Source organism: Channa argus, chromosome 4, assembly GCF_033026475.1.
Source record: "Channa argus isolate prfri chromosome 4, Channa argus male v1.0, whole genome shotgun sequence".
NCBI lineage: Eukaryota > Metazoa > Chordata > Actinopteri > Anabantiformes > Channidae > Channa > Channa argus.
This window is the reverse complement of record NC_090200.1, coordinates 4,535,408-4,546,808: the sequence shown is the minus strand read 5'-3', so window position 1 is coordinate 4,546,808 and position 11,401 is coordinate 4,535,408. Positions and strand designations below refer to the sequence as shown.

The 11,401-nt window shown below is 42.0% G+C and overlaps 2 protein-coding genes across 2 annotated transcripts; both read right to left on the bottom strand.

Moving 5' to 3' along the window:
- Positions 1 to 1,895: 1,895 nt before the first annotated feature.
- On the bottom strand, positions 1,896 to 5,429 carry LOC137125946 (transmembrane protein 182-like). The gene is made up of 5 exons (XM_067502213.1): positions 5,190 to 5,429; positions 3,936 to 4,032; positions 3,737 to 3,865; positions 3,513 to 3,650; positions 1,896 to 2,241 (listed from the first exon to the last, which is right to left on the bottom strand). The coding sequence occupies exons 1-5, from the start codon at positions 5,334 to 5,336 to the stop codon at positions 1,967 to 1,969; spliced, it is 786 nt and encodes a 261-aa protein (XP_067358314.1). The 5' UTR covers positions 5,337 to 5,429; the 3' UTR covers positions 1,896 to 1,966.
- A 654-nt stretch (positions 5,430 to 6,083) lies between these two features.
- LOC137125945 (actin-related protein 3) lies at positions 6,084 to 11,366 on the bottom strand. The gene is made up of 12 exons (XM_067502212.1): positions 11,196 to 11,366; positions 10,772 to 10,827; positions 9,806 to 9,930; positions 9,615 to 9,725; positions 9,299 to 9,394; positions 8,753 to 8,860; positions 8,519 to 8,662; positions 7,868 to 8,041; positions 7,290 to 7,382; positions 7,076 to 7,201; positions 6,717 to 6,800; positions 6,084 to 6,533 (listed from the first exon to the last, which is right to left on the bottom strand). Exons 1-12 carry the CDS (start codon positions 11,237 to 11,239, stop codon positions 6,438 to 6,440), a joined length of 1,257 nt encoding a protein of 418 aa, XP_067358313.1. The 5' UTR covers positions 11,240 to 11,366; the 3' UTR covers positions 6,084 to 6,437.
- Positions 11,367 to 11,401: the final 35 nt, after the last annotated feature.

Here is an 11,401-nt window from a genome sequence, read left to right as displayed (position 1 = left end):
CCTGTAGTTGTTAGAAAATGTGGACCCCCGTTTTAAAACCCATGTTTAAAGGCGCTGAGGGGCCGAGGAAGTGAACAGTGACAGGCTCGGGTGTAATTATACTCACCTAGTTCACAGCGGAGATGAAGGAGAGGGGATGGAGAGGCACGGGAGCGTCAGACATGAGTGTCAAGTCGCTCCCACCCACCCCCCACCCCCGTCTCCCCTTTTGTCACTGCATCATCTCAAGGTCTCTCTTGTGTTTGGCTTTTCCAATTATCAAGGTGTGAGTGCTGGCTTCCTCCTGCAAATACATAATGTTAACTAGACTCAACCCGAAGACACAAAACATAATTTTCCTTTGTTGGTCAGAAAAACTGAATGAATTATCACTTATAAATTTCCCACCTGGCTCCATCCTCTGACGGCCTAATCTGATGCGAACTTTGTGTTTTCCTGTAATGTTTGTTGGACATCCTCGTGTTAGGACTTTTGAAAAACGAGACTGGAGACGGCCCCTCGACGCCACCAAGCTGGGACAACACTGTCCTCTAGTGTCTGCTGCGTGTTTCACACACACACTGGGAAGTGGCTCTGCTGTCAGAAAATGGATTATGACAGTCTAATTTATTATTATCGCATCCCTTTGACCCAATATTTCGGAGCTTCAAGCTGACGGCCCAGTGACAGACAGGCCTGGTCACACTCAATCTAGTCAAGCCTTCAGCGTGCACGCGCACCGAGCCACGCGGCCTTCTTCTTTCCACTTTTGTCAACGTTAATTTATCCGTCATAATAAAAGCAGAGCGCGAGTACCGGAGTTTTAATCACACTGGGATCTGTTAAATGGATTTGAAGAATTTATATAAATGTTCAAACTTCAAATGAAGGATTCCAATTATCCTCGCTGATGGAAGAAATTGGAAAGATCCACGTGTGTGATTCTGTTCTTCATCTTAGGTCATCACTGAGTGAGCACCTGTCAGCCGTGTCGCGTGGCTACTTCGGCTTCTTGTCCCAGATTTTCCACTTTCATTAGGTGGCATTTCTTAGTTTCACTTGGTTTCAAAAAATAAATCCTTATTTTCACTCTTTTTTTTTTTTGTCAAAGGAATGACACCCAACAGCGAGTGGAACCGCTTTTTAAACTGATTACAGCCTGAATGTGAATCACAGCACAATTTGCAAAAGCAACATTTTGGCTTATTTTATGCCATGTGGAAGTTTTGTTTTATTTTAATATTTTATTTTATGCTATTGTAAGTTTTCCTCTGCACAGCGGCATATTCTTTATTTTTCCCTCTATTGTCAACCATGAAAAGACCCAAAGCAACAATAAATTAATCCCACAACAAGCTTGATACATTATTCTTTTGTGCCTTTGAGCTCCATTTTTGGATCAAACCGCCACTGCAAACACTGTAAATACTGTATTGCGTTTGACAGTACCCTGCTGTTTTAAGAAACTGAGACATTTTAAAGGGACACTTCACCAATTTCCACCAACTTGCTCTCTATGGCTTTATTTTAAGGTGTGAATGTACATTAATGCTTTTAAACTTCCCTATATTAAAGTATTTCTATGCTTTTCGCTGAAAAACTCTTCCAGATGACATCACTCAGAGAAGTTTTTAATTATTACGAGTTCAGATGATGTCATCTGGAGGAGCTCTGGAAAAGTAAGTTGACCATGACTACAAACTCTACACGATAATATAATGTGCACTGAAGGTTCTTCCAAGTGATGTCATCTGGAGGAGTTTGTTAGCTAGAAGTAGAGAGATATTTTTATATAGGGAGGATTAATGGCATTTATTTACATGTACTACCCAAACTAGATGGAAAAGAGCCGAGATCAATATGAGTGAAGGTGAAAGCAGCAGCGTAAATATTAGATTATACGGGAAACAAAAAACTACAGCAAAAACATCTCTTTATTATAATAAGAATCTGCTTGGTTATACTGGATCCTTTATTTCAGCAGACGTCACAGATAAATATCAGGTGCTGAAAGTTCAGGGGCTTTGTTTCTTTTATCCACCTGTATCCCCTGCACACGTCGGCCCACCAGGATGAAGAGCAGTCCGGCCAGCAGACAGAAAAAGACGGCGACCGGAGCCATCAGGAAGGAAGGGCCGTGCTGGGCGCTGAGGTGAAAGGACGGGCAGCTGAGGACTCGCTGGCGGAGGGCAAACTGCTCCAGAATGTCCAGCACGTGGAACCACATCACAAACATCACCACCACTGCCAGCAGGCAAAAGCCTGGACCCAACACACACACACACACACACACACACACAAAGAGAGCGTTTACAGTAATGCAAAACATAATATAGATGCAAATTCATATTCTAAACGATATTGGTTTTATAAAGGCTAAACACAAATGTCTAGATAACTTGTGCTGATGTTTCCTGTGTTTGTACTTTTTCTAAATTATTTTGTGCTTTTCTTAATGTTATAATGTAATGACCTTTAATTGAACCATTTGCTCATGGTTTGTCTTCTTCCTCCATCATGTTATTATATTATTTATTCCTCTGTGGGGCAGCTGGAGACCTGTTTTTAACAAAGTCAAACCCACAGCAGCAACTTTTTCTGTGTGTTGGCTCATACAAACAGAAAACCAATACGGTGAAAATGTTTAAACGAATCATGTACAGCAAGTCGCTTTATAACACGGGCCTTAGAATATATTTCTGGCCGTAGAGAGGGCGTAAGTTTTTTAAAAGCAAACGTTGGCTCACAAACAATGCCCTCTCTGTGTGGACATAAACCATTAAGTTTGATTTACAGTCTGAGACATTGAATGGAGACATTCTAATGGTTTGGCAGCCGTTAAGCAGCAGATATTGATTATGGGTGATGGGATGTTTTGAGGTTTGTGACTTTCCAAAAGATTATTGGTCTCAGTACTTTCCATGCACTCGACAGAGAACGATTCAGGGAAAATCTTTGTAAGGGAAAGCACACAGGGAAAAGGGGGGGGGGGGGGGGTGAGCTGTAACAAGGAAACTAAAAGAAAACAACGGTTTTTCAAAGAGACCTTTGACTCAACAGATTGATGCAATCATGGTCTAACAAACTTAGGCTTTGTAAGAACTATGCCAAGCTTTAGGAAACGTGACTTTACAAAAGAGCTTCAGCAACCAAGTACAAAAAAAAAAAAAAATAGATCTGTTTTTACATTAAATAATACATTTTCCTGTGTTTAAGAATATTTGAACTCAAAATAAATCGTTAACAAATTAAAAAAAACTATATTTGTAGAAGAAACAAACACTTTATGCTTTTTTTCCGCACGTTTTAAACTAAGGTGAATCGTGTAGAAATAAATGTACAAAAAAACAGATTTGCAACAGGCTGGCGCAAAATCTGATGCTGTCAGCAAATAAAACCCATTAAGCTCAGCAATAAGACGTCACCCTTAACTAGTAAATTCTGTGTTTTACTGAGAACTGGGCATGAAAATTTGAGTGGGATCTGTTTGTGGTGAGGCCTATTATCTCCTTTTTTAGCTGATGTATTCTTACCGCCACAAAGCTGAAGGGCCCCGCCCACTTTGTAGAGTTTGTGGTTGACCAGGGGCCCGGCACAAATGACGACCAGGCCGCCTGTGACAACAGCTGCGATACCTGTGACGAGGAAGATGCTCCAGAAGGTCCTAAAAACTGTGACGAAAGCGATGCTTGGATTTAAAAAACCATTAAAATCTGTGCTTTAATGTATGAGAACAGTGAGTATAGGCTCTACCAACCAATAGCAGAGTGAGGTTCATAGGGTTCTGTGGCCAAACTTTGCATCTCCAGCCATGGTTGACGTGGCTCATTAAGAGGAAACGGGAAGAGGAAGGCAGCCTGACAGACCGTTGAAGATGGCTGTTTTGCTAATTGGAGTAAAGAAACCTTTAGGTTGCGTCAACTGGCAAATTTCATGCACAGTTAGGGTTTGCTTACAGATCCACAGGTCCCATATAGAGTATTCATGGGAAACTGCCATGAACGAGCAGCGCCAAAACAGACCCTCGTGGAAGACCCTCACATCGCCAGCCTCCTGGTGGATCAGAAGAAAACATCTGGTCAGGTTTAAAAAGGAGGCCTGTTGTCTCCATTGATTCAGTCGAGGTTTATAACTGTTTGCATTTTTCAAGATGAAACTACAACCTCTAAAGCATGTTAATGTGCCCATCAGGCACAAGCCCAGGGGCTCAAGGTGACCAAAGCCAGACAAAAATGACCAAGAAAACGCAATCAGTCTAGAGAATAAAACAAAGCCAAAAAAAAAAACGGCAGTTAAAAAAAAAAATCCTAACCCTAACACCTAAAAGCAAGGAAATGAAAAAGAACAACGAGACACAATTGTCCTAAAAAATCCTTAAAATTAGACACATTTGTAGTTTTCTTGTGTCTGTTTCTGTCCGTGGGACACCTTTCCCATAATGCACCGTTGTGTCGACAGGTGATGTGAAGACGTTAAAGTAAAAACACACAACAGAAGAACTGACTGTGATTTCACGTACACATCCGGGTCAATTGAGGACCTTTCACAATAAAAGCTCAGCGTCCGGAGTCCCATCTAATTAGCTAATGCTAGCAGCAGACGGGTAACGGTATTCTGGCAGTGTGTGTGTGTTTATTTTAACAGAAGTCGGCTACAAATATTTAAACAACGCTCCTCCCATTGATGATTAGTGCCCTTCGTGACTTCGTAATGAGCAGATTTCAGACTAGCTAGCTCGCCAGCGTTAGCTTTCTAAAAACCTTTCGCTCTCGATATTTCACTGAGTCACTGACTTTAGATTTTCTAGGACCATGTGCGAATTAGCAAGCTGCCGCCACATCAGTCAGAAATTGGCGTCCTCCTGCCTATTTAGCTAACGTTAGAACCAGAATCTAAATGAAACTTATCGCGACACAACAATCAATGGGCAATTACTTTTTTTCCCCTTAGTTCCGCTTCTGCGCCTGCGCAGTCATAGTCGCTCCCGATCAGTTCATGAATGCAGTAATGTGTTGCTAAGCGAGCATCGTGTTGCCTTTATTAGAACTGTGACATATCATTATATTATTTTTGTACAGCGCGAGTCAAAAGTTTGGACACGTTCTCATTCAATTGAATGGGCATTTGTGTCCAACTTCTCCTCCTTCGTGAAGGAGAATTATAAAAATCAAACTACAGTTGCGCTCTTCGATCCCTCAAACCCCACTTACCCCACGTCTGTCCCCCACACGACTGCAGGACTCTGCAGCCAGGAGCCAGTACTCGGTCCCGCAGGACAGCAGCGTGAACAAAAACCCCGCCGCTCCAAAGAACAAAGCCAAGAAGAGGAGCACCTTCAGCCTGTCTGCAGGAGCCATGTCATTTGTTTTGCAGGGAAAGTCTGCGCTCTCCTGATTCTTTATTCATTTTTCACCGTCTGCCAGCGTTTCCTGCTCATGCTGACCAATCAGGTGCGTGAAGTACATGAACAAAAATAAACACTTGTATCATGTGTTGGTCAGTTTGAAGGGCTACAGTTACAGGGGGGGGGGGGGTCATTACCAAAAATAGCTGTTATCTTAGACAGCACATTAAACTTAGGCTATAATAACAAAAATCACAACTGTAGAAATGTCTCCTTGGCATTTATTGAAATGCCAGATTTGAAATCCGGATTTGGTACAGTACAAGGCTGTCCAGTAAAACTGATCTAGGCAACAGTGACGGTCCAACAACAGTCAACCAAACTGCATGTTCATATATTAATACCACTTCCCCCCCACCACCTCATGATGGGTTCCAGAGATGATTAATACAAATAAAAATTAAAGTGATGCTGCAGGAGAACAGAAGAGACCTGGAGAAAAATATTTGAACAGGTTTACACCGTGTACGTTTTCAGTTAAATATTTCTCCCAGGCAGTTTAAAACAGAGACAAACAGAAAGAAAGAAAGAAATCAGGAATGGTCAGTGACTGTTGTCCGATGGGCGAATGCACCCATTTGATGACATAATGATCAAAGAGGTGAGGTTTGTAGGAGATGATGTAGCTCCGTCCTGGTTCTTGAAACAACTACAAGGTTTTGTATTTAGAGTATTTAGCATAGCAAGAACCCAACCCATGTACACAAGAGCATTTATACAGGACTCATGATGATTAATTACATATTACAAACTTGTGAGGATATATTAAGTACATATATGAGGCACGCAGAAATTAACGATTCGATCACCTATTATTAACCTACTTGCAGTAAACTTTTATTTGAGGATCCTTTGGGATGAGTCACATCTTTCCTCGAATTTGTGAGGATGTTGCCACACTTTTTTGGCAGTTTGTTTGGTCCACTGTCGCTCGATGTGAATAGTCAGGTCTGTCGGAGCATCCGTGCAAAGGCTTGTGGGACTTCCACAGCATGTGAGGTCTCGGGGCGTGTCCTGCGTTGTCCTCGGCCTCCACCGACTCTGCGTAAGACACCTAAGACATGACTCCGAATACAGGGTTGTGGCGGCAGATGCTCGGCCCGATCTCCTCGTAGTCTTTCTTGGTGTGGCACACTTGGTAAAACTCGGGCTGCAAAATGCATTTTTTAAAAATCGTTCAGTTCCTCTGTACAGGGCTCATTGAACAACATTGTAAAAGGCTTGGCATATAGAAACTCTCTTTGTTCATGTTAAAAGTATATATAAAAGGCTGCGGGGGGGACGTGTGATTATGTGTTGTTAGAGAAGCTGAAAACACTGTTTTAATACTCACAGTAGATGCCAGCATTGATCCTCCGAACCAGACAGCGTACCTCTGCATGTGATGAGTGATGACTTGCACATCAATGGGCTTGGGCTGCAAAGAAAAACTATTCAGCCTCAGTATTTTAGATAAAAGACAATAGAAGCTACTTCTACAGCATCCAAATCCTGTACAGACTAAAGCTTCAGGAACAATAAAAAAAAAAAAAACTTCAAAATACCTAAATAAAAGACTACAACTGCATAAATATTCTTATTTCTAAAAGATGTTGGAATAACAATTATAATACAAAATTTTTACGCGTTCTCCCAACTTAAAAAACAGTGGGTGATGGAATAACCTTCATCCTCCTTCCTGTTCCTGCTCACCTTTAACTTGCCACCACTCAGCTCTTCACTCAACTTCAGTCGTGCGTCAACAGTCCTCTTGAGGTCCCTCTGCAGGCGTCTGCCAAAGTCCCTGAACATGGTGGAGCCTCCAGAGAGCACAATGTTCTGTAATAAAGGGAACAAAAACAAAAACCGTTTAAATGTTTCGTATGTTTTTTACCGTTATTTGTGGAAGAGGGATTTGTCTCTGTACCTTGTACAGGGGGCGTCTGACATCAATGGGGCAGTTTTGAATGACCTCATCCACCACCTCTGAGATCGGCTGGGTGAAGTCCGGGTTGGCAAACTGCAAAAGACCAAACAGGAGAACTTCTTCTTTTCCTTTGGGCTGTTCATTTTCAGGGGTCACCACAGCGAATCATGTGCCTCCATCTAACCCTGTCCTCTGCATCCTGTTCTCTCACACCAACTACCTTCATGTCCTCCCTCACTACATCCATAAATCTCCTCAATCTGGCCTCTCTGACTTTATCTCTGAAACATCTAACATGAGCTGTCCCTCTGATGTCCTCATTCCTGAGGACCTGTCCATCCTCGCCTCTCCCAAAGAAAACCTCAACATCTTAAGCTATGCTACCTACATCTCTGCCTCCTGTCTTTTCTTCATTGCCACTGTCACTGTGACCAAACAGGAGAACAAATGATCTAAATCTGTGTGTGAGACCGTTTGCTATCAGAGGTCTGCAGGGCAGAGAAATGACGTTTTGAATTACATCACATATCAGCTGCGGCGGCATGGGCACAATGCCTCTTAAAAACAACGTGTTGTACCTCAGGATGGAAGAAGATCTCAGGGCCAAGGAAACGTTCGTAGCCAACATCGATGGTGAACTCTTTTTTGCTGATGGCATTGATGCCTGTGTACTGTTTGATCCACTTGGAGCCGTCTGTGTCATATTTGTTAAACTCCTTCACAAGGTCGGGACAGACGTAGCTGAACCGCTCCTTCAAAAAAAAGTAGTAGAAGTAGTCAGTCAGTGTTTTTCTGTTAAAACCTTCTGTTAGCTACACTTACCTCTAGTGGCCAATATGATAAATGCACATCAGTGACGGGGCTTTATTAAAGCAAAGAACATTTCTGATTTCTGTGACTGAAATGTTTTTAGAGGTGGACCGTTAATTAAAAAAAAGTTTACTTTACTGACATTATAAATTCCTTGTATATTATATTGATTCCTAGCTCACATTTAAACATAAATATGCAGTGGCAGTAAACATGTATTAACTATTGACGGGTATCACTTCCTCATCTGGGGCCTGGTTTTTAGAGATTTCAGTATGGGAACAGAGATTGACTCAAAATGCAATCCACCCTCTGATGCTGCAAAGAGCAGAGAGTTTTACACATCGTTCTGTACAGTTCATAAACTTTGTGGGTTGTAATTGGCAAACAGCATTTTTATGGCTGTAAACCGAACTGACCTTGACAGCTTTGGCCGTTTCCAGAGACTGTTCTGGAGGTATTCCCACCTCTCGCTCCCTCAGCAGCTGTTGGGTGAAGTACGTGATGTCTCGACCAGCGATGGGGATGTGCTTAATGCAGCTGCCGATGACGTAGCCTTCAGCCTTGAACACAACGGTAGACAATTTAGGGTCGAGAACGAGGAAGAAGCACGAAGAGAGCGCCACAACGACAACAACAATAGTGACACTAACCACCGGGATGACGTGCGTGACTCCGTCTCCGCTGTCAATCACTGTGCCTGTCAGTGTTCGTTCTCCCACCTGTCTGGATGTCCAGGAGGCAGCCAGCGCCAGGACAGCCTGATGCAGGAAATGCACACTTTAATTACAATAAAATACGTGGGTTTATAGGGCAAAATGAAATCAAGTGGGTCGAGCAAGTCAGGAAGCAAATACCGTCATGGTGTAAATGACTAAACTGCATTATTTCAGGCCTCATTTAACAGAGTGGATACAATGATCACTTCCTTTCTGCAGAGATTACTCATTGACCACATTTTAAGAACACAGGCAGGGTGTGAAACTCCTAAGGCAGAAGTGAAAAGGGGTATTTCCTTTTAGAGCATCCTCAGAATCTCATTATAGCCTGGCCGAGCGAACCAAAATTGAATACTGCGCACAGCCGATAATGCTGTTTCCAAATGTGCTTCGACTAGTTGCGAGCACTGTGAAATCTGAGGCCTTTGTTCAATTTCCTTATTTGGACTAAGTTTGTGTTTTTAGCAACCAAGAACTTACCTGAACAGCGATGTACAGACCGGGCACGTTGAAGGACTCAAACATGATCTCGGCTGTGTACTCTCTATTTTCTGGTGTGTTGAGAGGAGGCTCTGTCTGGATTTAGAGAGACACAATAAACTGAGCTCAATTAATAAGTAAAAAAAATGGTTTGCAGGTTATGATTATTTCCATTATTACTCACATTTTATCAAGATTAAAAAAAAAATGTTGCACTACTTCCACTACTAAAGCGAAAGTCTGAGCTACTGCATAAGACAATGGAGAAAATCATCTAGGTGATAAAAGTTGTATAGTATGAACGTTCTGGTCTTACCAAAAGGAAATAATGATCTTCAGGTTCTGCCCGCAGATACTTGAAGATGATCTGCTCCATAAATCTCTCCATCAGGTCCCAGTCTTCGACTATTCCGTGACGAATGGGCCACTATAAATCAAGAGGGAAAAAATCAGTACCTTCCCTGAAGCCTACATCCACCATGACTCATTTCAAATCTGACTTTGTACCTTTGTTGCATATGATGGTTTGTCAATGGCTTCGTCCCCGATGAAAAAGTCCAGGTCGTCAACGCCCTTCATCATCCGGCGCTGGGCCTGGTCTCCAACCTTGGCCGATTCTTTTATGGCAATACCTGAATTTAATCATAAGTAAAGCATAGTAGAGAATGGGTTAAAAAAAAAAAAGTTTGGTACTTCTTTCATATTTATACTACTTTCCATGTACAGGCCAAACCAAACATAGTACTTTAAAACGTATGGGTTCATTTTTTTTTAAAGTTCTGTAATTTCCTGAAACAGATGGGCAGTGTAGTTTTTAATAAATGTGGGTCAAAAAGGAATAAAAAGGCACTGATGACAGATTATTTTCAGTTGTGGATTAATACACACAAAAATATTTGCCAGTTCAACAGTAACCAAAACAACTCCGAAAACAGAACAGAAATGAAGTCAGTGGTAATGTAACTGAAAACATTCATGCATATATTTGACTTGGTGGTTTTTTTCTTAGGAGACGTTATATCCGCTGTACGTGAACAGCCAATGGTACAATGTCACAGCATTTGTTATGGGGCTGCACTTTACTATCGTTTTCATCATCGTTTAACCTGCTAAACCTAATGGTTTTCGTCTTCAACATGCCAGAAAATGCGGAAAATGTGTGCTTTAGTTTCCTCCAGATTGATGTCAAATCCTCAAATGTCTTGCTGTGTGTGTCACAAAGAAAACCATCTAATGCTCTTATTTGATCAGTTAAAAACAGATTCAACAGGTGAATAAAATAATTTACTAGTGGATTGATTTTTGCAGCTCCATATGTAAACTCGGAGGTAAAGATTAAAGTTCGAACGGTTAAAACAGACTAATCTCTTATCATCATTCCGGTCATTAAAAGGTTTACATGGATGTGTAATGCGTTTCTATTAAAATACTACATACGACAAGTTGCAGACAGGCATTTTCTATTTCACTTACATGAAGGCATGATGAACTGTGGTTCTGTGTTGCCTGCATAGCCAAGCTTTGTGTACCTAAAAATGAACAAAATAAGGATAATTGCCAACTTGCAAAAAGTGTTTGCTGGAAATCACAGATGGTTAACAGCCCATAAAATGCTCTGTACTGGAAGGATTGTCCAGGAAGTAGCATTAGCTGCAGTGGCTAATTGCAAAGCTAAAGCAGTACAGGATATAGAAGCAATCGGAATAAACGAGTGGGACACTTCGGTGTGATGACTGGTTTATTACAAACAATAAAGGAATAAATAGGTAAACAAGTGCAGCTAACTGGCGTTAGCACCGCAGAGGCTAAGAGCAGGGCGTTAGCTGGAAGTTTGACAGCCGCTTATGTGCCCATTGAAAACCAGGCTAACGCTAATATTAGCATCCTATTTTCTCACCCTGTGCCGCAGTCAACAACACAAGCCGGTAGCCGCCCCGCCATGCTTGCTCTTCTTTAGTTTCCCAGCTGCCGAATGCGTCCGTTCTGAAGCGATATATCAACAGTGAGTGATTCACACCGCAGCAGCCTGAGCGAACAGCAGCGACGGGCGACTCGGGAAAGCTTCCGGGTTTCGCGGAGTTTTCTTCTAGTGCGGAGTCAGCA

Coding starts and splice junctions, on each gene's coding strand:
- LOC137125946 (XM_067502213.1), bottom strand. CDS start 5,336: ATGGCTCCTGCAGACAGGCTGAAGGTGCTCCTCTTCTTGGCTTTGTTC. Junction 4,033..5,189: donor GTGTGGGGGACAGACGTGGG/GTAAGTGGGGTT, acceptor CTGATCCACCAG/GAGGCTGGCGATGTGAGGGT. Junction 3,651..3,736: donor TGAACCTCACTCTGCTATTG/GTTGGTAGAGCC, acceptor CTTTCGTCACAG/TTTTTAGGACCTTCTGGAGC.
- LOC137125945 (XM_067502212.1), bottom strand. CDS start 11,239: ATGGCGGGGCGGCTACCGGCTTGTGTTGTTGACTGCGGCACAGG. Junction 9,395..9,614: donor AAGATCATTATTTCCTTTTG/GTAAGACCAGAA, acceptor CTCTAAATCCAG/ACAGAGCCTCCTCTCAACAC. Junction 8,663..8,752: donor TCACGCACGTCATCCCGGTG/GTTAGTGTCACT, acceptor GTTGTGTTCAAG/GCTGAAGGCTACGTCATCGG.